Raw genomic sequence first — 27487 nt, forward strand, 5'->3', positions numbered from 1 at the left:
GCTAAGATTTTTCCTTAAGGAAACCATGCTGACTTTGCCCTATTTTATCATGTGCCTGCAAGTGCCCTGAGACCTCTTCCTTAATAATGGACTCCAACATCTTCCCAGGTCAGGATAAATGGCCTAAAAATTTCTTTCCTTCAGGCTTCCTCCCTTCTTGGAACAGTGGAGTGGCATTTACAATTTTCCAGTTCTCCAGAACCATGCCAAAATCTTGTGATTTTAGAAAGATCATTACTAATGCCTGCACAATCTCTTCAACTACCTCTTTCAGAATCCTAGTCCATCTGTTCCAGATGTCTTGCAGTATTGTACAAAAGTCTTAGGAACATGTGAAGAAAATCTGTAAAGCAAAGATACTGTTCGAGCCAAAAAAATTCAAATTGGATTTGTCAGTTCAAGCACTTGCTAACACGAGAAAGTCTGCAGATGCTGGAAATCCAAAGCAATACACACAAAATGCTGGAGGAGTCGGCAGGCCAGGCAGCAACTATGGAAACAGTCAGCTTTTCGGGCTGCAACCCTTCTTCGGTACTGAGAAAGAAGGAAGGTGGGGGTGGGGGATTGGAAAGCAGCTAGCTGGAAGGTGACAGGTGAAGCCAGGCGGCTGGGAAAGGTCTAAGACTGGAGACGAAAGAATCTCCAAGGAAAGGAGAATGGACCGTAGGAAAAGGGAAAAGGAAGGGGGCCCAGGGGGAAGTAATAGGCAGGTGAGAATAAGTCCGGAGTCAGCGGGAGACACTCATGGAGTGAGTACTGTTTTGGATTCGCTCCATAACCTTCACTTTTTTTTTAACCTTTGATCACCCTTATTCAGCTTATTTTTACCTATACCGAAAGTTTCTTTGTTATTTTTTTTGAACTTACTGCCAAGAGTTTGTTGTGAACTTTTGAAGATATGCAAACAGAAATGTCTCTCAGGTCTAAGGGACAGGATCCCGGACGCAATCCGAACGGTAACGGAAAGAAGCAGGCTTCGCCACAACAAACTCAATTAACATGAATTGTTTATGGAGGTTTTGGATAAAAAATTTGATGAACTACAACAATTTTTTAAAGAAGATATAAAGGCTTTTCAAGAGTACATGGTTAAGACGGATTCAGTAATTAACCAGCAACAAGCTCTTATCGCGTCTCTGCAAGAAGATGCTCGGAAGCGAGATTTGACTATTGAAAAACTGCAACAGGATTTAATTTCGACCAATAAGCTGATGGAAGCCCTTAAAGCCAAGAGTGACGGTTTTGAGAATCGGTCCAGAAGACAGAACCTACATATACTTGGTCTTCCAGACGGCATAGAAAAAGATGACCCTTCGAAATATTTTGCTCAACTTTTAATAGAAGCGTTTCCGACGATTTTCCCGAATAACCCTCCTTTATTGGATCGGGCACATAGAATTCAGCGTCGATTACCGAGTACTACAGACAAACCTTCGGTGGCAATTGTCCGGTTCCATTATGTACATGACAAAAAACAACTTATACGTGCAGCTCGTCGGGCAGGAATGATTAAATTCAAAGATTACTGCTTCCGCCTGGTTGAAGACTTTAGCCCTGACCTTTTAAAAAGAAGGCTTCTTTTTAAACCGTTGATGGCTGAATGTTATGAGAAAAATCTGAAACCTGCGCTCTTATACCCTGCGAAGCTTTGAATATCTCCGTCGAATGCTCCACGCCAGGTTTTTTTTTCAACTTCAGAAGCGAGAAATTATTTGGAGAACTTCCCTACTGCTACAGACACCGGTCTCTAATAAATGAACGATTCTGATCGTGTAAGATGGTTCTCGATTTCTTAAACCAGAATTAACATCTGGTTATTGGTGTAGGTTCATCCTACACTTTATACTTAAGTTAAAGTGCGTTTTCGTCATATTAATTGTTTTGCCTTATACACTTTAACCATTATACTACATTATTGTCCATTAACTTTGTTCCTTCGAAGGTATATTTTTAATTCTTTGAAGGTGAATTTTTCTTTGATTAAGATGGTGGTTTTTTGAAAAAGATTTTTGGTTTTGCTTAAGATGGCGTTATTTTTTTCTTTCTTTCGTCTTCTTCCTACAATGCATCGCTTATCATAGCTTAAATACTTTTTGTTTTGTCTGGGCTAGAGCCCAATTTATAATTTTTTTTAGTGACTATATTCTTATTTTTTTTTACAACTAACTATACTTAGAAATATGGTTTTTATTATAGCGATTTTAATTTTTAAAGTTGGGGTGATTCTTTTTTATATATCCTTTATATATGGAGTGTTCTTCAGCTGACATGGGGGTAGAATTAGTCTTACTTTTTCCTTTTTTAAGTCATATTTTGGCTTTTTCTCTTTTTCTTGGGGGGTGGGGGGATGGTCTGTTTTCTAATTCTATTTTTTTGCATCAGTTTGTGTTAGTTTTTTTATTTGGGCTGTTTTTGAACTTCAAATATGTCTGTGTTGTCGTCACTTCCGGGTCTTCTCTTTACTTTTGTTCCTCTTCCGGGTGCATGAGTTTATAAGTTGGTTAACCCTTTCTATACCAAAGGGTTGATTTTAGAATTATGGCTCAGACTATTAATTTTGTATCTTGGAATACTAATGGTTTAAATCATCCAATTAAACGAAAGAAGATTTTCAAAGTATTCCAAAGACTTAATGCTCATATCATTTTTGTACAAGAAACTCATGTGAGGAAGGAGGACAAATTTCGTTTTTTTAGATTTTGGCAGGGTCAACAGTATCACACAAATTCGAATGCTAAAGTAAACGGAGTTTCAATTTTTATTGATTCCTCTATTCCATTTGTTCAACATGATATTTTTTCGGATCCGAATGGTAGATTTTTGTTAATTATGGGTTTACTGTGTAATAAAAAGGTTGCTTTGGTTAATGTTTATGCTCCAAATGTGGATTGTCCTGACTTTTTTAAGTCCTTATTTACTTCATTACCCAATCTAAATGAATATAAGTTAATAATGGGTGGTGACTTTAATTGCTGTTTAAATCCTTTGATGGATAAATCTTTATCTATTCAGACTTTACCTAATAAGTTGGCCACTTATATTAACTCTTTTTTGACTGACAATGGAATTTTTGATATTTGGAGATTTCGGCATCCTAAAGACAAAGAGTTTTCTTTTTTCTCACATGTTTATCACTCTTATTTGAGAATTGATTATTTTTTTGTAGACTCTTGTTTTATTCCATTGGTAATCGGTTGTAACTATGATATTATAGCTATCTCTGATCATGCTCCATTATTACTTTCTATGAAATTTACGGATACAGCTTCTAATGCCAGACAATGGCGATTTGACTCTATCTTATTGCAAGACTCAGACTTCATAAAACTATGGAGGAGCAGATCGACTTCTTCTTTTCAACTAATTCTACAGATGATATCTCCTGCGGAACACTTTGGGACACTTTTAAAGCGTATATACGTGGACAGATTATTTCTTATTCTGTTGGTCTGAGGAAACGTACTAAAATGGAAACTCTTTTATTGGTTGATAAAATTAAAGAGATTGATAAGAAATATTCGATTGCTCCTAGTAAGGAGCTTTACAAACAAAGGTTTGAACTTCAAATGGAACATAGTTTATTACTTACATACTCGATTAAAAATCAATTAATGAAAACTAGATCTGATTTTTATATACATAGTGATAAATCTGGTAAACTGTTAGCTAGTCAATTGAAGAATGCTTTGGTTAAACGTCAAATCACTAAGATTTGTCAGCAGAATGGGAATCTGACAGTCAATCATGATGAGATAAATAAGGCATTTCAAGACTTCTATACCTCCCTGTATCAATCTGAATTTCCTCAAGATCATAATACCATGTGTGATTTTCTTGGGAAATTAAATTTTCCAAGATTATCATCTGATGATCTTTTAATATTGGATACTCCTATTACGGATGTAGAAATTAAAGGGGCTATTTCCTCAATGAATTCTGGGAAAGCACCGGGTCCAGATGGTTATACAGTTGAATTTTTAAAAGTTTTTTCCGCTACTCTTTCCCCTTGGTTATGTAAGGTTTTTGAGGAAGCCATTAGATTGGGGAATTTGCCACAATCTTTTTATAGAGCTTCCATTTCTCTAATATTGAAGAAAGATAAAGACCCTACTAACTGTGCTTCCTATAAACCAATATCTTTATTGAATGTAGAGTCCAAGATTTTTTCCAAGTTACTGGCATCTAGATTGGAGAAGGTATTACCCAAAATTATTTCAGATGATCAAACCGGTTTTATTAAAAATCGCTATTCTTTTTTTAACATTAGGAGATTGTTGAATATTGTTTATACTCCCTCACATGACACTTCAGAATGCGTGATTTCGTTAGATGCGGAGAAAGCATTTGATAGAGTTGAATGGCCTTACTTATTTAATGTGTTGGAGAAGTTTAATTTTAGTCTGATATTTTTATCATGGATTAAATTGATTTATCATACTCCAGTAGCCTCAGTGTTTATCAATAATCAAAGATCTCCCTTTTTTTGCCTATTTCGGGGCACTAGACAAGGATGTCCTCTTAGTCCATTACTACTTAACATTGCCTTAGAACCTTTGGCAATTGCCATCAGACAACCACAGGATATTTTGGGTATTAATCGTGGGACAGACATTCATAAGTTATGTTTGTATGCAGATGATTTATTACTATTCATTTCTAACCCGGAGAAATCCATCCCAGCAGTTTTATCATTATTGGCTCAATTTAGTGAGTTTTCTGGGTATAAGTTAAATCTTAATAAAAGTGAATTGTTTCCTTTGAATAAACGGGTCCCAATTTATGGAAATTTACCTTTTAAATTAGTTAATGATTCTTTTACTTATTTAGGGATCAAAATCACAAGAAACCATAAAGATTTATTTAGATTTAATTTTTTACCCTTAATTGATCAGATTAAAGGTTTGTTTACTAAGTTGTCACCATTATCTTTATCCCTAATAGGTAGGATTAATGCTATTAAGATGGTTATTTTACCTAAGTTTTTATATATTTTTCAAGCGATACCAATTTTTATTCCGAAATCTTTTTTTTACTAATGTTGACTCAAAAATTTCTTCATATATATGGCAGAATAAAAATCCCAGGTTAGGTAAAATATATTTACAGAAGACAAAAAAGGAAGGCGGGTTAGCATTACCTAATTTCAGATTTTATTATTGGGCAGTTAATATTAGATACTTGTTATGCTGGTTGAAAGATGGGGGTGGATCTTTCGGCCCTTGTTGGGTGAGTTTAGAAATTAAATCTGTGTCAGCTTAAGCTCTGGGTTCTATTTTAGGGACTTCTCTCCCTTTTGCTCTTTCTAAATTGCCGAAACGAATTGACAACCCGATAGTTAAACATACTTTGCGTATATGGTTTCAATTTCGGAGATTTTTTGGGTTGACTCAATTCGTTTTAAATAGTCCTATTGTATCTATAATTGTTTTTTCCACCCTTCCATTATAGATCAAGCTTATTCGGCTTGGAAAACTAAGGGATTACTAAGATTTTCTGATTTATTTTTGGACAATTGTTTCATGTCTTTTGAGCAATTATCCAACAAATATAACTTGCCTAGATTTCATTTTTTTAGATATTTACAGGTTAGACATTTTTTAAGTTCTGTACTCCCTACGTTTCCAAATTTTGTGCCTTCAGATATTTTGGAGAGTTTATTTGAATTAGACCCTTTTCAAAAGGGCTTATTTCAAAACTTTATAATATAATTATGAAGATACGTTCAGATCCTCTTTATAAGACCAAAAAGGATTGGGAAAGAGAGCTTAGCCTTATTATTTCTAATGAGAATTGGGATAGAATTCTTCAATTAGTTAATACATCATCGATATGTGCCAAACATTCATTAATACAATTTAAGGTCGTACATATGTCCAAGGATAAATTAGCTCATTTTTACTCTCACATTAGTCCTATTTGCGATAGATGTCAATCTGAAATTGCGTCTTTAACTCACATGTTTTGGTCTTGTTCATTTTTGGAGAAATATTGGAAAGATATTTTTGATATTATTTCTGCGGTTTTGAATATTGATTTACAACCTCATCCTATTACCGCAATTTTTGGTTTACCAATGTTAAGCTCACTGCATTTATCTTCTTCTGCCCGTCAAATGATTGCATTTCTAACTCTGATGGCTAGAAGATCTATATTGTTGAATTGGAAGAAAATTAATCCTCCCACTGTATTTAATTGGTTCTCTCAAACTATGTTATGTTTAAATTTAGAAAAAATTAGAAGTGGTGTTTTTGAGACCTATTAAATTTGAAAAGTTATGGAGACCATTTATTCAACATTTTCATATGATGTAATATGACCCTGTTCCACGTTAATTTGATTTCCCAGCTTTTAGCTTATGTATGTTGAGAGGACCGGTAGTGACGACATTGATGAATATTTATTCTTGTGAGATATTATAAACAGCCCCCTTTTTTTTTCTTTTTTTTTGCTTCTTTTTTCTTCTATATTAGTTATTAGTTATTAGATTAGTAGACTAGCTAGTTTTGCATTATATATACATTTTTTCTTTCCTTTTTCTGTTTTTTTTATATCATATATTATGAAATATTTAGACTTACCATGTTCATACATATATTGTATGGTTTATGTCTTGGTAAACTCATTTATATTGTAACTATTATGTATGTTTTTTTTCATATGCAATGGAATTTGTATGTTTGTAATTTCTTTATCAATATATCATTTGTATTCTGTCCATATTACTAATAATAATAAAAAGATTTAGAAAAAAAAAGAAAGAAAGAAAGAGAATAAGTCAAGAGTGTGGAACAGAGGAAGAGGGGGGGGACTTTGTTTACCAGAAGGCGAAATTGATATTCATGCCATCAGATTATATTGTAGACAGAATATAAGATGTTGCTCCGACATCCTGAGCGTGGCCTCATCTTGGCACAAGAGGAGGCCCTGTATTGACATGACGGAACGGGAATTGGTATTAAAATGTTTGGCCACTGGGATGTCCCGCTTGTGGCTGATGGTGCGGAGGTGCTTGCTGAAGGTCCTCCTATTTATGACGGGTCTCACCAATGTACAGAATGCCAATGCCACATGGGGAGCACCAGACAATAGCTACTTCAACAGATTTGCAGGGTGAATTGTTGCCTCACATAGAAGGACTGTTTGGGGCCGTGAATGGAGGTGAGGTAAGAGGTGTATGGATAGGTATAGTGCTTCAGCCGCTTGCAAGGATAAGTCCTTGGAGGAAGGGACAAATGGACAAGGAAATCGCAGAGGGAGTGTTCCCTGTGAAAAGCGGAGGGGAGGAGGTAAAGATATGTTTAGTGGAAGATCCCTTTGGAGATGGCGGATGTTGCGGATGATGGATGTAGTGGCTCACGGGTTGGTAGATAAGGACAAGAGGGACTCTATTACTATTAAGGTGATGGGAAGATATGGTGAATGTGGATGTATGATAAATTGAGGAGATGCGGGTGAGGACAGCATCAACAGTAGAGTAAGGGAATTCCTGTCCTTTAAAGGAGAACCTGGAACAGAAAGCTGCGTCCTGAGAACAGATGTGGCAGAGGTAATGAAACCAAGAAAAGGGAATAGTGTAGCGATATGCTACACACAGTGCTGAAATAACGATACGCAGTTGTAAGTCATTTCGAAACTAGTTTATTCAAACTTCGCGGCGCTAGCATTTAATCCCTAGCGCCCGCCCTGATGACATCAGAGGTGCATTACCAAAGTCTCCCCCCCCCCCGCGCGCTGGCTATTTGTGAGCCAGATCGCCTGCGCAGAAAGTGGGTCGCCACATAACCCCCCCGAACCGGCGATACACCCCCCAAAGTCCATAGTCTGGATCAGCCTCTGTTTGGGAGGTCTGTCTCTGCACCAAGTCCACATGGGCCGGTTTGAGTTGGTCCACCGTGAAAACCTCCTCTCTCCCTCCAATGTCCAGAATGTACGCGGACCCGTTGTTGTTGATCACCTTGAACGGCCCCTTGTACGGCCGCTGTAGTGGTGTCCGGTGTCCGCCCCTTCGTACAAACACAAACTTACAGTTCTGCAGGTCTTTGGGTACATGGGTCAGGGTCCGTCCATGCTGTGAAGTTGGTACGGGGGCCAGGTTGCCGAGCTTTTCGCGTAGTCTGTCCAGGACTGCTGCGGGTTCTTCCTCTTGCCCCCTTGGGGCTGGTATGAACTCTCCCGGGACGGCCAGGGGTGTGCTGTACACCAATTTGGCCGACAAGGCATGCAGATCCTCTTTGGGCGCTGTGCGAGTTCCAAGCAGGACCCAGGGAAGCTCGTCCACCCAGTTAGGTCCTGTCAGGCGGGCCAGGAGAGCCGACTTCAAGTGACGGTGGAAGCATTCCAGTAGTCCGTTCGACTGTGGGTGGTAGGCAGTAGTGTGGTGCAGCTGCATTCCCAACAGGCTGGCCACAGCCGACCACAGGCTGAAGGTGAACTGAACGCCTCTGGTCGGAGGTAATGTGGGCTGGTATCCCGAAACGTGCTACCCAGGTTGCAATCAGTGCTCAGGCGCAGGAATCGGCAGATGTGTCAGTGAGCGGGACCGCCTCTGGCCACCTCGTGAACCGGTCTACGATAGTTAGGAGGTGCCACGCTCCTTGGGACACTGGTAGGGGGCCCACGATATCCATATGAATGTGGTCGAACCTCCAGTGGGTGGGTTCGAACTGCTGTGGTGGGGCTTTAGTGTGCCGCTGCACCTTGGCTGTTTGGCACTGCGCGCACGTTCTGGCCCATTCACTGACCTGCTTGCAAAGTCCGTGCCACGCGAACTTGCTGGAGACCAGCCGGACGGTTATCCTGATAGATGGGTGCGCCAAACCGTGAATGGAGTCGAAAACTCGCCGCCTCCAGGCTGTCGGGACGATGGGGCGAGGTTGGCCGGTAGCCACGTCGCACAAGAGGGTCCTCTCACCTGGGCCTATGAGGAAGTCCTGCAGTTGCAAACCCGAGATTGCGGTTCTGTAGCTGGGCATCTCGTCGTCTGCCTGCATAGTCCACCCCCAGGGACAGGGCCTGGACAGCTGGTCTGGAGATTCCGTCTGCCACGATGTTGTCCTTTCCCGAGACATGCTGGATGTCCGTTGTGTACTCGGAGATGTAGGACAGATGTCGCTGCTGGCGAGCCGACCAGGGATCGGACACTTTCGTGAACACGAAGGTCAACGGTTTGAAGTAACTGAAATGCCGGATTGCCAGATACAGTGCCAACAGCTTCCGGTCGAAAGTACTGTACTTGAGTTTGGGTGGTCGTAGGTGCTTGCTGAAGAACGCCAAGGGTTGCCAGCTCCTTGATGAGCTGCTACAGCACCCTACCGACTGCTGTGTCGGATGTGTCCACCGTGAGTGCGGTCGGAACGTCCGTTCTGGAGTGCACCAGCATTGCGGCATCTGCCAAGGCTTCCTTGGCTTTAACGAAAGCGGCCACGGCTTCCTCGTCCCAAGTAATGTCCTTGCCTTTACCTGACATCAGGGTGTACAAAGGGCGCATGATACGGGCTGCTGAGGGGAGGAAACGGTAGAAGTTCACTATACCAACAAACTCCTGTAGGCCTTTGACAGTGTTGGGCCAGGCAAAGTGGCAGATCGAGTCTACCTTGGCGGGCAGAAGTGTTGCCCCATCTTTGGTAATCCTGTGGCCCAGGAAGTCGATGGTATCAAGACCGAACTGGCATTTGGCCGGGTTGATTGTGAGGCCGAAATCACTCAGGCGGGAGTAGAGCTGGCAGAGGTGGGACAGATGCTCCTGGCGACTACTGCTGGCTATAAGGATGTCGTCCAAATAGATGAACGCAAAGTCCAGGTCGCGTCCCACCGCATCCATTAGCCGCTAGAACATCTGTGCGGCATCCTTCAGGCCGGATTGCATTTGGAGGAACTCGAACAGGCCGAACGGGGTGATAAGTGCTGTTTTGGGGATGTCTTCAGGGTGCACCAGGATTTGATGGTATCCCAGACGAGGTCTACTTTGGAAAATATTCTTGCCCCATGCAGGTTTGCTGCAAAGTCCTGTATGTGCGGCACGGGGTAGCGGTCTGGAGTTGTAGCCTCTTTCAGTCTGCGGTAGTTACCGCATGTTCTCCAACCCCCGGCTGCTTTGGGCACCATGTGCAGAGGGGAGGCCCATGGGCTGTCGGACTTACGTACAATCCCCAATTCCTCCATCTTCTTGAACTCCTCCTTCGCCAGGCGGAGCTTTTCCAGGGGGAGCCTTCATGCGCGGGTGTGGAGGGGTGGTCCCTTGGTCAGGATGTGGTGCTGAACCCCATGTCTGGGCATGGCTGCTGTGAACGGCAGTGCCAGAATCGATGGAAAGTCCGCCAGAATTCTGATGAATTTGTTGTCCGACAGCGTGATGGAGTCCAGGTGTGGGGCCAACAACTTGGCATCACCCAGGGAGAACGTCTGGAAAGTCTCGGCATTTACTAGTCTTTTTCCTTGCAAGTCGACCAGCAGGCTGTGTGCTTGCAAGAAGTCCGCCCTCAGGAGTGGTTGGGCCATGGCGGCCAGTGTGAAGTCCCACATGAACCGGCTGGCGCCAAACTGCAGCTGCACTGTGCGGGTGCCGTAAGTCCGTATCGTGCTGCCGTTTGCGGCCCTCGGTGGGTCCTGGCTTCCTGTTGCGGGTGTCATACCCCGTCGGGGGCAAGATGCTGATTTCCACTCCGGTGTCAACCAAGAAACAGCATCCCGACTGTTTGTCCCAGATGTACAAGAGGCTGTCCTGGTGGCCAGCCGCCATAGTCATTAGCGGCAACTGGCCCTGGCCCTTGCAGGGCGGGCGACAACAGTGAGCTTTTGCGCCCCACCGCTGGTGGTAGAAACACCACTGTTCACTGACCTCCTCACTCCTGCCTCTGTGTTGTGTGTGCCCCCCTGCCAGGCCTGGTCTGGTCCGCTGTTGGGCGCATAGCCTGGTAATCTGACTGACGGATGCCACACTCTCCCTCTTGGCTTTCCACAGCACGTCTGCCTGGGCCACTACCTTCTGGGGGTCGCTGAAATCTGCGTCGGCCAGCAGCAGATGTATGTCCTCGGGCAGTTGCTCTAGGACTGCTTGCTCGAACATGAGGCAGGGCTTGTGTCCGTCAGCCAGGGCCAGCATCTCGTTCATCAATGCTGACAGCAGTCTGTCTTCCAAACCGTCCAGGTGAAGCAGGCGGGCACCCCGCTCGTGCCGAGAGAGGCCAAAGGTCCCAATGAGCAGTGCCTTCAATGCTTCATATTTGCCTTCTTCCGGGGGTGACTGTATGAAGTCCGCAACCTCGGCAGCCGTCTCCTGGTCAAGGGTGCTCATCACGTGATGGTAACGCGTGGAATCAGAAGATATCTGCCGAATCTGGAACTGGGCTTCTGCTTGGCTAAACCACACGTGTGGTCGCAGCGTCCAGAAAGTCGGCAGTGTTAGCGAAACTGCGTGAACAGATGAAGGGTTGGTCACCTTTGGTCCAAGTCCCGTTTGGACCGTCGGGGCCACCAATGTAGCGATGTGCTACACACAGCGCTGAAATAATGACACGCAGTCGGTAAATCGTTTTGAGACTAGTTTATTCAAATTTCGCGGCGCTAGCATTTAATCCCTAGCGCCCGCCCTCTCCAGGTGGAAATGACATCAGAGGTGCATTACCAAAGTCTCCCCCCACGCTGGCTATTTGTGAGCCAGTTCGCCTGCACAGAAAGTGGGTCGCCACAATAGCATATTTACAGCAGGTAGGGTGGAGAGAGGTATAGTTGAGATAACCATGGGAGTCTGTAGGTTTAGATAAGATGTTTTTTGACAGTTTGTCTCCAGAGATGGATACAGAGAGATTGATAAAGTGGAGGGAGGTATCCAGAGAGGGAGCAAGAACTCTGGCTGCTATTGTTCAGCGTCGTAGTCCCTGTGTTTTTGTGCTTAGTTGAGTCTCTAGAATTTGTTTCCACTTTAGAGGAATGGCTTTTTGACAGCAACTCTTCCATGAAGACAACTTCTGAAAAATCTTCTCCAGACTATAGAAAGATGTACTTGGGTTCCAGTGGCTTCTGTGAGTTCAGAGCTGATAGCAGTGCTGGACTTCTTCCAGTTTTTGAAGGGACATCAGTTTGATGTCTCTCATTTGCAACCACTGCCATTTCTAGTTCTCAACCTTGCCCTTTTTTTGTGCTTTGTCAGAAGAACTTGGACTGCACATCTTGAAGCTTCTGTCTACTGCAAAATTTCTGCTTGGGAGAGATATTGCTGATGCAGGATGACCACCTTATGCCTTATTACTATGCTCACTCTTGCCATGGTGCAACAAATAATTATTAGAAGGTTAAACTGTCACATCTGCCACACTCACTTTTAATTTGGTTGCCCTTCACCCAGTTTGATTTGTTCTACACCCGTTTTGTTAAGTTAATTGGTTTAGTTCATTCAAATGTCGCTGATCATTGTGATCTTTGTTTGTCATTCATTGGCTATATACCTACAGAGTAATCAAGTTTTTATTTGAAAAGTGGTCTTTTACTTAATATGTTACTTTCATTAATGAAAGACAGATTTCTCCAAAATTTAATTCTTTTTGAAAATTAATGATTGGAAATCGATAGTTTAATCTTCTAATGCATAATACAAAAATAAACATCGAAAACAAAATTTATCTTTAAAAAAACTAGGGTGCCCAAGACTTTTGCACAGTACTGTATCTAACCTCAGACCTTTCATCACCTTCTCCCTAGTATCAGCAACTGCACTCCTGCCCCTGACACTCTTGAACTTCTAGCATGCTCCTAGTGTCTCCCACAATGAAGACTGATGCATAATACTTATTTTGTCTGTCATTGCCTTGTCCCCTATTACTACTTCTCCAGCATAATTTTCCAGTAGTCTGAAACCTATTCTCTCCTCTCCTTTATATATCTGAAAAAAGCTTTTTGTATCCTCTCTGATATTATTGGCTAGCTTACCCTCATATTTTATCTTTTCCTTTCTTACGGCTTTTTTAGTTGCCTTCTGTTGTGTTTTAAACATGTTCCAATCTTCCCACTAATTTTTGCTCTATTATATGCCCTCTTACTTTTATGTTGATTTGACTTCCGTTGTCAACCACAGTTGTGTCGTCCTTCCTTTAGAATATTCTTCATCTTTGGGATGTATCTATCCTGCGCCTTCCGAATTTTTCCCAGAAACTCCAGCCAGTGTTATTCTGCTGTCATCCCTGCTAGTGTTCCCTTCCAATCAACTTTGGCCAACTCCACTCTCATGTATTGACTTGTATACCAAATACCCCATTCTCAACTCTGTCACTTCGATTCCCATCCTCCTGCTAAAATAGCTTCCCAACAGCTTTAGTAATCCTGCCTGCCTCGTGTTCAGGTGTAATCTGTCTTTTTTGTACATGTTCTACCTTCCCCAGTGGAGATTCCAATGATCCAGAAAACTGAAACACTACCACCTGCACCACTCCCTCAGCTACTCATTCACGTGTACTAAATATGATAGAGGCGTTTAGGAGGCTCTTATTTCGGCACATAAATGTACAAAGAAAGGACAGATATGGGCTTTATGTAGGCAGAAGGGTTTAGTTAGGCCTTTAGGTGCTAATTAGGTCTGTGCAGAATCATTCTGAAATGCATGAGAGAATGAGACAGATGGGATTGCTCTTAGAGTTGGCATTGACTCCTGAGTAAAAGGGCATTTTATGATATTGATAAAAATGTGACATATGAATCCTATGAATAATTTTTGTGCTTTATTTTTGTTTAGGTTGTGCATAGGGATTTAAAGCCAAGTAACATTCTGTACATGGATGAATCTGGTGACCCTGAATGCATTCGAATATGTGACTTTGGGTTTGCTAAACAACTGCGTGGTGAAAATGGCTTGCTTATGACACCATGTTATACAGCCAACTTTGTGGCTCCTGAGGTAAACCAAATTTCCACTTTATCTACTGTATATTGCTGGAGAGCAAGATATGTTGAAAGCAGTCGATGTCTTTACTTATAAAATCTAATGAGGTTTAATTTTCTGTTTTGAAGAACGGACCTGCCAGAAGATTTTCCAATAGCAAATGGAAGTAGATCAGTTCTAGGTTTAGGACAAAATGATCTTCCAAAACAAAGCCATCATGCAGCTTGAGCACTGATTGTTTTTGAATTGCAGTTTGCCTTGATTGTTTCAGTAATTGGAAATTTATGTAGCAAAATGCAGCAGATTAAATTATATCAAAGTTCCAAACAGTTGAACCCCTTACGTACTGATGTCAGTTCTGTCCTTGTTTAAGACTGGGTTAATTACCAGTTCAAGAGCAAATACTATACAGTATTAAAAACGATGCTGCAATAAAAAGATGCTGTTCTTCAGATTCAGTTTTATAGGTTCCAGAGGTCTAATCTGTGCACTCAATTAGAAACTTCCCATCATGCCAAGTAAGGAAGAGGAGTGTTCTTCCCAATTAATGTTTATTTAGAGGTACAGCACGGAACAGGCCCTTTCAGCCCAATTGGAGAGTTTACAGTGACCAGTTAACCTACTAATTAGTATGTCTTTGGACTATGGGAGGAAACCTGAGTGCCCTGAAGAAACCCATGTGCTCACGGGAAGGAATTGAGTTCTTAGCAACGCCCTAGGCTGGAATAGCGTCACACTAACCACAATGCTACTGTGGAGCCCTATACTGCCTACTGACTGAAATTCATCCCTCAATTGACATCATAAAAATATATTGGGAATTATTTTCCTATAAAATAATTGCATGTTTGTAAGTTGACTGTTAAGTTTAGACAATGAAGAGATACATGAGTTGTGAATACTGGAAATCGCTGGTTACCTTATGCAGCCCTCCACTGCCTCAGCCACCACTTTCTTTTTGAGAGCTTTCCAGATTCAAACGTTAATGGACAATTAAACTTGCTGTCAAAAGTTAGGTTTCATAATTAAGAGCCTGAGCACCCGGATAACAACTAAGTAATTGAAAATATACGGCCCTTAATTTTCTGGCTCAGAGATTTGTTGTTTAATCTGATGCATCACTTTCTTTTAGGTAATGAATTGTTAAACATTTAGCGATTGCAATAATTTAAACATTTATCCTAACCTTCTGATTCAGCTCACTCAATCTTTCTGCTTTAATTAACTCAGCTTTCTCTTTGTCATTCTTGTTAATCTTGTTCACTGAGGTTTCAGAAACCCTGCTGTCAAAACACTGAATTAAGGGACATTGTATATTGCTCAAGAAGATTTGGTTTTTATCATATTGTTTGTGGAATCTTGCTGTGTGCAAGTTGATCTGCTGGATATTGCAACCTTGATTATCACTTAATATAAAACCAGTAAACACGGAAGTGGATGTACTAGAAATCTGAATTAGATCTATGCAACTTGGTGCTTATTAGACAAGATCTGTGAAAAGAAAATTTAGAAAAGTTAGAAGTAAAAGATACAAAAGAAGTAAGGAAACAATAAACAAAACTATGTATTAAGATTTAAAGTAGGCAAGGTTGAAGTAAGTTAATGAACTGAAGTACTAGATGAAAGAGGGCTTGGTGGGAATAAGAAAAAAAATAATTGATTTGGACAAGGTTTTAGCTGAATCACTTTCTAACTTTACCAAAGGATGCTAGAATTCTCAATGGAAGCAAACTGCTGTAAATAAACAGCTAGAATGAGTAGCTCACTGTTGAGGTTGTATTGTGTTTAATCAGAAGGTGTGGTGCTGTTATTCTTATTTCCATTATGTTTCATTGTAACTATGTAAGCAGCTATGCTCAAGGTGGGATGGAGAATTTAAGTGACAGGCGATCAGAAGCTTACAATTTTCTTAGAATCTGTTTTCGAGATGAGAATATTAAACTGTGAATACTATATTAGAAGTACTTATAAATTACTGCCTTATCTGGAAAAAGTACAGTGGATTCCAGTTAATTGGAACATATAATTGTCCCAATTAAGCAGCTACCCAATTAGGCAGTCTCATGAAAAATGCTAAAAGGTATAAAAAAGACAAACTACCATTTAACTGAGTAACAATGTACATATTTAAATAAAATCCCAGACAAATTAGAACACTACCGACAGCTCTACAATACTATAAAAATGTACTAGTTCCAAATAGTTATCGACAGAGGAATTCATTTGCTGTTTCCTGTTGATTGAAACTAAATAAAATCAGTGCCGGTACCTAGTCCAGATAATGCACTGGCTTCATACAATGCTTTCGATGATTGCATTCTCCAAACCTTCATTTGCATTGTAACACTCATGATGCTTTTCAATATTATTCTTAATTCCTAACTTGTGGAAGTAGTGAAATTGATTCCTTTTCACTCCCAGCTGTTTCTGACATCTCCAATCCTGAATGTTTGAAGCCACGGTGAGCAAAACAGTTTCAAATTGTCTTAATGCTTATTTCTAGCCAACTATCAGTGACAAAAGTTGCTTTTTGAACACACACACACACACACAACTGCCAATATTTAAAAACTGATCACTAGAAGCACGGTGTAATGCCTAACACCCATGCAAGTGCACGTGACTAATGCTAGCTAGAAACACTTTGGCAATATTCTCCTGCCCCAGTTAAGTGGCATAGTGTCGCAAATAAATGGCTGTTGATTAACGGATGGATTAATTAACTGGAATCCACTATATATAGGAAACTGCTGTGGGAATGAAGAGATTAAAAAACCTGGGTTGCATTGGTGTTTTGGGGAGAGGAATGCATGCTGGTGGAGACAGAGATATGAAGCTTTGTCCCAACAGCTCTTTGAAAAGCTCAGAGTGGTGTTTACTGTGCTTCTAGTAATTGTAGCATATTGGAGTTGATGAAATATCTAGAAGGCGATCTATTGAAACAGGAAGTTGATGGAATATAATTTGAGGGCAACAATGGTCTTGGCACGATTTTGGGCAGGGAAAGGAGCAGTGAGGGAAGGAAATGGAAACGGGTGCAATCGATGGCCTGGATGGAGACAAATCCACATAGTATTTGGTACATGCGTAGCATTGTGAACGCAGATCTGTTGGAGAAACGGACAAGAGGAACGAACAAGGTACCTCCAAGAAGAAGGGTAGTGGAAGAGAAACAGTGCGGGAGAGAAGGCTTGCAGTTGATAGCAGTTAGTAGTCTGTCATTTTCCTAAACAGGAGATGGAAAAGTTGTGAAAGGAGAAAGTTAGTGAAGGGCCAAATGAAAGTGAGAGAGAAGTAGAAATTAGCTTGAAGGTTGAGGCAGGAAGTGCCCTTGGTACAGTCAGCAATGTGCTGAGGGTAAAAAGGTGAAGCTGGAGATCTGAATAAAACTAAAACAAAGCATGGTCTACATCCAATCAAGAAATTGACATATCAAAACAGGAAATGTTTTGAATACTCAGCAGATGCAGCTAGAGCAATTTTAGAAATTGGAAAACTTAGAAATTAACAAAATTAAAGTTTCAAAGAAAGAAGAGAAAGCAAGGGGATAAGTGGAAGATCTGCTAGACAATAGTATCACCTTTATCAGTGGTTTAATGATGGTTTGGGAGTAGGTAATATGCTGCAGGTTTAGATATGGTTAATTAGAGTGAAGTCACACCAGCAGTGGAAAAATATTTAGAGTGGCTAAGAGGGTATAAGGAGCGTTTTCAAGTGCTTTGAGAACCCCGTACCCTTGATGTTCATTACCACCACCCTCGCCGCCTTGGTGAGATGGAAGGGGAGTGATCATTGTCGACCAAAAAACGATCTGGATTAACCATATAAGTATAGTGCTTGCAAGATGAATGTCCTGAAGCAAGTATTTCACTTCTTGACAAGGCATAAACAAACAGTATAGTGGAATACTAGCTTGTATGAGTGCAAAATCAGTAGCGCTCAAGAAACTGAACAGCAGAGACAAAGCAGTGCTAGCATCAGCATTCCATCAACCACCCAAAATTAATTTGCTCTACTACTGGCATACAGTGTAAACCATAGACGAAGTGTTCAGCAGTTGCTCATTCAGACTAGTCCAACAGCATCTGTGGCCTGTTACCTCGAGCAGCATGCACATTGGAGCATTACTACCTACAGGTCCTCCTCCAAGTTCTGCACCATCTTGGAAATATATTGCTGGTTTTTTGTTGTTGCTGCCTCTAAACCCTGAAACTCCCAACCCAAAGAGAATGTCGTATTAACCTCACCAGAAGGGCTGGACTGGTTCAAGAAGACAACTTACCATTACATTCTCTAGGGTAATTAGAAATGTCAGTAAGTGCTGACTAGATTCCAAAAGTGAATATACAAAAAGTAACACAAGAGTTAACTGCAGGGTGAAGATACGTGGCTAAAGAAATGGGCACAAAGGTGAAGGCTATGCTTGAGCAATTTAGGAAGATGGGCTCATAAGTTGAGGATTTAAGGGAATGAAACTCAGACCTGATAGTAAAAACGTAGCAAGAGGTGAAATTGGAAGGAAAGATGCAGTCCAATGAGCAATAAGAAGATAATTCGGAGGAGCAATTTATATGCAGTAGCTTGTGAAGATGTGGTCCTTGACATTTTTTTTTACTGTTAAAATAATTAATTGGTTTTAAAACCCATGGGAATATCCCAAAGTGATGAAATGCACCATTTAGTGCATGCTCCTTTTTTTATATAGATTCTAGACAACTAACTTCTTTTTCCTGTTCTATATTTTCTTGTTTTGTGTTATAATTTCAAGAGTTTTACAGTTTGGAAAAGACCATTTGAGCACTGTTGCCTCGATGCATTGCTTTGCATGCAATGATTTTCATATACTTAAAGTGGCTGAATATGTTTATTTCATCAGGAGCTTAAAACTATCATTTAATTTTATCAAGAGTGAGGTTTGGAAGTTGAAGCAAAAACGCAAGTACACTCTGGTCAGCAGAAGACAGACAGAGTTTTAGATTCAAGGACAAACTGATGTTGAAAGGATCAAAAGTTCATTTATTAGCAAATATGTATGCAATATACAGCTCTGAGATTCTTCTTCTTTAGGTAGCCATGAAACAAAGAAAACTTTGAAAGTCAGTTCAAAGAGAGACGTATACTCATTCTTGCGCACATAAACAAAAAAAGTAGCATGATCATCAACCCCCCCAACCCCCTCCACTCAAAAACCACAACAAGAACATTGGCCCCCAAATCCCCCACCCCCTCACAAAAAAAACTAGAACATTGATCTCACCCTGCACAAAAAAACAAAAGCATGAGCTACAACACAGATTATAAAAACCATAAGACTGAGAAAGTCCATAGTCCAGATGCAATTTTGCAGATGAATTGTCAGAATTATTTAAAGAGCCATGTAATAACCATTACTTATGAAACTTTGCTGCTCGACCTACTAAATTTCTCCAGCAGATTTTATTTTTAATTTATTTTTATTTAGATCCAACATGGTAACAGGCCCTTCTAGCCCAACAAGCCTCCGATACCCATTTACACCCACTGTTACTCTAGATTCGAGCAGTCTGTTGTGAAGTGGAATGATTAGGCCTTGAAAGAAGTATAGAAGATGGTCAAATGGGAGTTGTGATATTTTCCTGAAACAATTTGGCTAAAATTAGGGATTTAAAAATATCAAGACAAATTGAACACTTCCCCACTTCTTTAAAGCAAATTGTAAAAGTCATGTGATCAATATTTTCAAATAAAGAAGCAGAAAACAAATTCTACAGATATTTTGCATGAAGCTGCTTTTACTTGTGATTGAAATTCATCAGCCTTGCCTCTTGCTGTTTTTGTTCATAGGTTCTTATGCGAGGGGGTTATGATGCTGCATGTGATATCTGGAGCCTTGGAGTCCTTCTATACACCATGCTAGCTGGGTATGGATATTTATAAAGCATCAGCTTTCTGCAATCACTTTTGAAAATCAGTATTAGGTTTTTTTTTACATTATTATTCCTCAGGTTTATGAGCTTATATCTTTAGAAGTTTAATTAATCCCTAAATTCAACTTAGACTTTCATGATTGCTCATGAGCAAACTACAGTTTAGCAATGTGAACGATATTAGAAAAAGTGGTGCATGTATTTATGAAGCCAGTCTTCATTCCCACATTGGAGGTATGATTTTCAGGCAGATATCAGTGGTGCTGTTGATGGTGAGGAGGATTGTCATGGGCTACAGGCTATTTGTGATCAATTCATAAATGGGTGATACAAATGAATTAGTTTGGGAGGATTAATTGGAGAAGAACATTTACAAGGGTAGAACCCTTGGCAATATTGAGCAATAGGGGGCTAGAGTTTATAAGTCTAATGATCTATAGCGGTGACGGCACAAATAGATAAGATGCTGAAGAAGGCTTATGGGATGCTGGCTTTTAATAGCCAAGAAATAGAACGCAAGAGCAGGGAGTTTATGGTATAACTAAAGAAAGCATTGGTTAGGTGTCAGCTGAAGGGCCTGTTTTGTGCTGTAGTGTTCTATGACATATGAAATGCGTGCAGAGTTCTGCTTGCCATACTGTAGGAAGGATGGGACTGCAGTGGAGAGGATTCACATTTACCAGGATGTTACCTGGATGGAAAGTTTCATTGATGAGAAAAGACTGAGTTTCTTTTGCAACACACACACAAAATACTGGAAGAACTCAGCAGGTCAGGCATAATCTATGGAAATGAATAAACAGTTGATGCTTTGGGCTGAAATCCATTTTCAGGACTGGAAAGGAAGGAGGAAGACACCAGAATAAAAAAGGTGGGGGAGGAGAAGGAGGTCTTGCCAGACGCTGGTATGTAAAGTCAGGTGGGTAGGAAAGATAAAGGGCTAGAGAGGAAGGAAACTGATAGGAGAGGGGAGTGGGCCATGGAGGAAAGGGAGGAAAGGAAGAGAGATGTTAGGTGAGGAGAAGAGGTAAGAAGCCAGACTGGGGAATAAAAGAAGACGGAAGGATGAGAGAATTTTTTTTTTATTGGAAAGACAAATTGATTTTCATGTCATTGGGTTGGAGGCTACCTGGACGTAATATAAGGCATTGCTTCTTCACCCTGAGAGTGTCCTCATTGTAACAAAAGAGGAAGCCATGGACTGGCATATGGGAATGGGGATAGGAATTAAAATGGTTGGCTGCCGGGAAATTCTGCTTTCTGCAAATGGAGTGGAAGTGCTTGACAAAGCAGTCCTCCAATTTACATTGGGTCTCACCAATGTAAAGGAGACCCTTTAGCAGAGGCATCAAGCACCATATACAATGGAGGACTCCCAACAGATTCACAGATGAAGTATTGCCTCACCTGGAAGGACTGTTTGGGGCCCTGAATAGAGGCTTTCTTGATGGAAGGTAGATGGGGGACTGGACATCCATCCATGGTGAAAATGAGGCGGTCAGGGCCAGGGAATTGAAAGTTGTTGAGGAAATGGAGAGCATGTGAAGTGTTGTGGATGTAGGTGGGGATGGACTGAACCAAGGGGGATAGATTGGAGAAAAGGTGTGCAGACATGAATTCAGTGGGGCAGCAGCAGGCAGAGACCTGGACAGTCAGGTTTGTGGAGCTTGGAAAGGAGGTAGAAGCGAGCAATGTGGTGTAAGGGAGCTATGTTTGGTGACAGCGAATGGGAGCTCTCCAGAGTAGATGAGGTCAGTGATAGTGTCGGAGATAATTTTCTGATGGTCCAGAGTCGAGTCCTTTTCAAGGGGTAAGTAGGAGGAGAGTATCAATTGTCCCCTAAGGCAGTGCTTCCAAATTCTAAACATTTTCTGGATGAAGAGGTTTTTTTCTCAGTGCAATGAGGAATTTAATGTTGGAATTTAGAGGCTGAGTAGGGACTTATTCGAGGTATTCAAAATTGTGAGATAACTGATAAAATTGATAGCAGGAAATTAAAATTTGAAGGCATATATTTCAGAGTGGGTGGTATAAAGCTCTGAGAAAATACTTTTTCATCCAGAAGTTGATTGGAATCTGGAAGCACATCCTTGGGGGGCAGACGTGATACTCCCACAACATTTAAGTAATATCTGGATGTTCACTTGAATTGCAGGGGCATAGAGGATTATAAACCTAATGCTGGCATAGATTGATACTTGATGGTTAAAATGAGTTTCTTGGCCTGAAGGACCTGTTTATGTGGCTGTTATGATGTATTTGTTTAACATGATGTTTAAATCTTTGCCTTATTTTCACATTTGTGCCTTATATCATCTTTTCATTTGGTGAATTCTATTGACTACCTTCAGATTATGTAGTCAAGAATGAAGTCAGAAAGACTTTTAATGTTGGAGCACTGTCCACAGTGAGAGAGTGGAGCAAAAAATGAAGATTCAAAGTGCAATGTGGAACTTAATGTTGGAATTTAGTTGTAAAAATTAGTTCATGAAAATATCTGGTTTTGCCTTGTGTAAATTATTTTAATTACCTAAATTGTATTTTGGAATTGAGTACTTCTAGTGACTGCCAGGTCCTTCCACAATAAATTATTAAAATAAATGTTTCCTTCTGCACCTCAATATATTTATCTATGGCATCTGTGCATTTCCTTCAGCCCCACTGATTGGAGTCCAGCTAATTGGAAGGCCTTCTAATTTCTTTTTCCAACAGTCCACCATCAAATGACACCAAAGTAATTATATCATTATTTATGTGCTATCCCCTTTATCTTCATGTTATAGTTATTACAGATCCCTCATTATCAAATGGTTTTCCATGTCTTTCTTTTGTTTCCTTAACTACCTAGCAGAAACTTACTCTGGTCTATTCAATCAATTTGTGCTGTAATCAAAATGACATTTAAAATTTACACTCTCAAGTCTGCCCAGGTCTAGATCATTCTTAAGTGGCAAGTGTTCAGAAAGTTAGTTAGTCCGAAACTGAAAATGGATTATATTAGTTGTAATGACACTACATTAGTTTGCGTAAAGATAGGCCGGGGACAACATTTTCCCCATTTTTCCAAAGAAAATACAATTACTTTTTATTCCTTACAGGAGCTGAACAATTCTAAATTAAGTGTCAAATTAGCATATATTTTCTAATCTAGAAAAAAATGGATGAATTATAAAACAACTATTGGAATTCTAAAAACGATTATCTATGTTATATATTGGATCTAGTTTTTAACAGTACACTTCTTGCAAGTTTTCACACTTCTTATAAAACTGCCCTTATATAAGCTCAGTAATACGCGGTTTAACTTCTTTCAATCATGAAGTCAAGTGTTTGATTGATGCAAGTTACTTGAGTGAATTGACGCTATTCTATATGAATACATTAATTCTTGGCCCATACATGAAAATAAGGTTCACCTCATCAGGTATTCAGCTTAAAGGATTTAATGTACAAATGAGTTAAAAAAATTATTTACCCATACTAATAAAGGTTTAATATGCTGGTATGATACTCCTGATGTTTTAATAATTAAGAATCTGTGTGTCTATTAAAATAGTTTAGAGGAGTTATTTATTTGAAATGCTGCCACTGTTCTTAAACTTGGAATAATTTATTACTGAGAAGATTGTAACAAGTTCAATTGCTTTTTTTTTAGCAGAAAAGTTAGAAAGAAACCTTACTTCCAAAGCCATAAAAGACTTTTCATCACTGTTTTACTAACCAATCTGTGTGTAGAAAGATGACTGACTTGCTGGTTGACAGCACGTAAATGATAGTATTTATACTAGGTTGTGTAGGATTGGTAGATTGGTCACACTTTCTGCCACTTATTAAATGTAATATGTAGGTGTCATAACATAAGCTTTAGGTTCAGCCTGATGCTTACCCATAAGATAATAGTCTTAATTCTGAACCACAGCAGTATGAGGGAATGTTGTAACAAGAAAATTGGAAGATGGGAGTTACTATTGGAAGATTGTAAGTATTATTCAACTCACTGATTCACTTTTTCATGTTTACCTTACGGGCCAGTTATACTCCTTTTGCCAATGGACCAAATGATACTGCAGAAGAAATTTTATTACGGATAGGAAGTGGTAAATTCTCACTGAGTGGAGGCAACTGGGATACAGTTTCAGATGCAGCTAAGGTAAAATAAATTTATGTAATTATAGTAATATTTCAATTTCTAAAGCATTGTTTAAGGCCATAAGACATAGGAGCAGAATTAGGACACTTGCCCATCAAGTTTGCTCTGCTATTCCATCATGGCTGATTTATTATTCATTCTTTTGCCTTCTCCCCTAACTTTTGATGCCCTGACTAACCAAGAACCTGTCAACCTCTACTTTAAATATACTGAGTCACTTGGCCTCCACAGACATCCGTGGCTATTAATTCCACAGATTCAGCCCCCTCTGGCATAAGAAATTCCTTCTATCTCTGTTTTAAATGGATTTTCCTCTAGTCTGAGGCTGTGTCCAATGGTCATAGACTCACCCACTACAGGAAGCATCCTCTCTACATCCACTTTAACTGGGCCTTTCAGTATTCAATAGGTTTCATTGAATTCATCCGCATTCTTCAAAACTCAAGTGAATACAGTCCCAGAACCATTAAACGCTCCTCATATGTTAACCCTTACATTCCCAGAATCATTCTCATGAACCTTAGGACCTGCTTCAATACCAGCATATCTTGTCTCAGATAAGGTGTCCATAACTGCTCATAATACTCCAATTGCAGTCAGACCAATACTTTGCAAATCTACAGCATCCTTGTTCTTATATTTTAGTTCTCTCAGAATGAACGCCAACATTGCATTTACCTTCCTTACCACAGACTCAACCTGGAAGTTAACCTTTAGGGAATTCTGTACAAGGACTGCCACGTTCATTTGCACCTCTGATTTTTGAATTTTCTTCCAATTTAAAAAATAGTTTATGCCTTTATTCCTTCTACCAAAGTGCACGACCATACACTTCCCTACACTGTATTCCACCTATCACTTCATAGACCATTCTTACAATCTGTCCAAATCTTTCTGCAGACTCCCTGTTTCCTCAACAGTATCTGCTTGTTGGATTCTGGTGTTTTAAATCCAAGGTTCTTTTAGAAATTAAGAATGAGGCATAAAGCTTGTTGCTTCACGATCATTTTATTAAGAGTTGATAGAACAAAGAAAATGGGAACAGAACATTGACAAAGGGTCTTACTACTTGAAAAAGAGAGAACTAAAGATACCACCTAGCATAAAACAGCTACTTTTATACACAAAAATAAGGAACGTTCCATTCAAATCTATAGATAAGGATAAACCAATTAGAACTTATTTATTCCATACTGTAGTAAAGTTAACCAATGAGAAAACAGTTAATAATTAATGAAGTACAGAGATGTTTTTAGAATTACACTTTGTATAGCCATTAGAGGCATATTAAACTGTTATGCATATAAAGGCTAATTAAAATACAATCATTTAATTTTTAAACCGCAAAGAAAATGACAGTTAAAATTAAGCAGTTGGATCGAGCAATCACCCCTTTGATTCTAAATCACACATTTAGAATCATTACATCTAAAAATTTAGAGGTAGACAAGCTGTTGTGGTATCTACAGTACGTTTCATATAAAATAATTAAAAATACTACTTGGGTAATAAAATATCAAAGGGTATATAGTCTTCAAAGTATTCATAAGATTATGTCATGGTTAGGCAGATTAGTAGGCACACTTATGTGAATTTGAACTATGCTGTTAATAATTGCCTTTAAATAAGTAAAACAAAGTTATGATAAGCCATATTGGTATGAATAACATGACTCATAATATCGAGTAACCCCAGCTTCTGAGATTTAAATTAATTCAGTCAGAGAAGTTCCATCCATTGGATTGATATATTTTAGCTGCATCTTTACAAATATGGTCAGCCAAATTAGTTATATCCTCAGACTCATCAAGTATGTTTGTAAGTACAACACTCCTTGTCTATAACTGCACATGCTCCCCCCCTTAACTGCTAAGAGAAGATCTAATACTATACAATTTTGAAGGATTATCTTGCATATGGCAACCATTTCACTTGTTATTTTTTCCAAGACATCTGCAGTGTAATTGCTTACTCTTTCTAAGGCTACAGCAACATTTCTAATCTCTCTTATACTCTGCAATTTTATAAAATGGAAATAAAACTGTTGCAAAATGATCTCCTTCTGAAATGTCTTGTTTACTTCTATACTGGAGGTAAAGATTAGGTGTGTATTTGTCCTGTGGTAGGAAAACATATCCTAAATACGAAGTTCTTAACCAATTACATGGAAGAGTATGTGTAGGCTTCATTTCTGCACATATAGTAAAGTACATATTGTTCCATGTACTGAGACCATTTCTTATTACTTGACAGGAGCTTTGTTGAATTGTAATATTTCTGTTTGTAAATGAAACAAGTATAATTTATAACTCAACTCAACTGGCACATTATGACTAGGGAAAATTGGCAAAAATATAACACATAATATTAGAAAAAACTTCATAATGTCCAATAGTTGTCGACTTGTTTAATGGCTGATTAGTGATTTGCTCACTATAGATCGGCGACGTACTCATGGTGACCAATAGGTTATCTCTTTAGCTGGCATGCATCCACCTACTATTATCTTCTACCTTTGCCGCTGAGTTGGTAATTAACAGCACTTCCCATCCTACTCCCTGTAGATCCTTATGTGGTTTCTCAATCCCAAACCACTCGCCAGGAATTAGGGTGCATCCTCCTGTTGGATCTTCCCAAGTGGCAGAAACCAGTTGAGAAGCAGACAGTGCAGCTTGGGTTAATTTCACACAATAGCTTATGTAATCTTCCCTAATGTGTACATCAACCTCTTTGAGGTTGAAGGCTCCTGGTAGTGACATTAAATGTCCTCAAATGGACTTAGTTTAGTTTTCTTGTTTGGAATTGCTTTGATGACCTACGTAAGACCATAGGAAAAGCTGTAGGCCATGGTACTCCTGTGTCATGATACTTAGTCGTTGTTTGATAGTTCCATTCATAGAAACATAGAAAGCCTACAACACAATACAGGCCCTTCAGCCCACAAAGTTGTGCTGAACATGTCCCTACCTTAGAAATTACTAGGGTTACCCATAGCCCTCTATTTTTCTAAGCTCCATGTACCTATCCAAAAGTCTCTTAAAAGACCCTATCGTATCCGCAGAAGCCTGAAGGCACACACTCAGCAATTCAGGAACAGCTTCTTCCCCTCTGCCATCCGATTCCTAAATTGACTTTGAAGCTTTGGACACTACCTCACTTTTTTAATATATGGAATTTCCGTTTTTGCACATTTTAAAAATAATCTATTCAATATACATAATTGATCTACTTGTTTATTATTTTTTCTCTCTCTCTGCTAGATTATGTATTGCATTGAACTGCTGCTGCTAAGTTAACAAATTTCACATCACATGCCGGTGATAATAAGCCTGATTCTGATTCTGAATACCCTCTTGAAGTCATGGCTGCGCTTTCTTACATTGTTTCAGTTCAGTTTGAAACGCCATGCAATATACATAGATTGAATTACCATAGTGTTCTTTAGCTCATTTGGTTAATGCAAAAATTTGCTCCTTATGTTTTCACTGTATCATGCTGATTTGGTTTTTTATCGTAAATTTTGTGTTTCTTTTGCTTAGTAAAATTTTTTGTCCTGTTAAC

At 39.8% G+C, this 27487-nt stretch overlaps 1 protein-coding gene across 5 annotated transcripts in view; it reads left to right on the forward strand.

Moving 5' to 3' along the window:
• Positions 1 to 27487, forward strand: part of LOC132398279 (ribosomal protein S6 kinase alpha-6) — a 174906-nt gene that overhangs the window by 119996 nt on the left and 27423 nt on the right. For all 5 annotated transcript variants that reach the window (XM_059977463.1, XM_059977465.1, XM_059977467.1 and 2 more), the window contains 3 exons: positions 13724 to 13885; positions 19694 to 19770; positions 23809 to 23926. In XM_059977463.1, coding sequence (XP_059833446.1) covers positions 13724 to 13885; positions 19694 to 19770; positions 23809 to 23926 — 357 coding nt within the window. The remainder of the gene's footprint in view (positions 1 to 13723; positions 13886 to 19693; positions 19771 to 23808; positions 23927 to 27487) is intronic.

This window comes from Hypanus sabinus, chromosome 8, assembly GCF_030144855.1.
Source record: "Hypanus sabinus isolate sHypSab1 chromosome 8, sHypSab1.hap1, whole genome shotgun sequence".
Taxonomy (NCBI): Eukaryota; Metazoa; Chordata; class Chondrichthyes; order Myliobatiformes; family Dasyatidae; genus Hypanus; species Hypanus sabinus.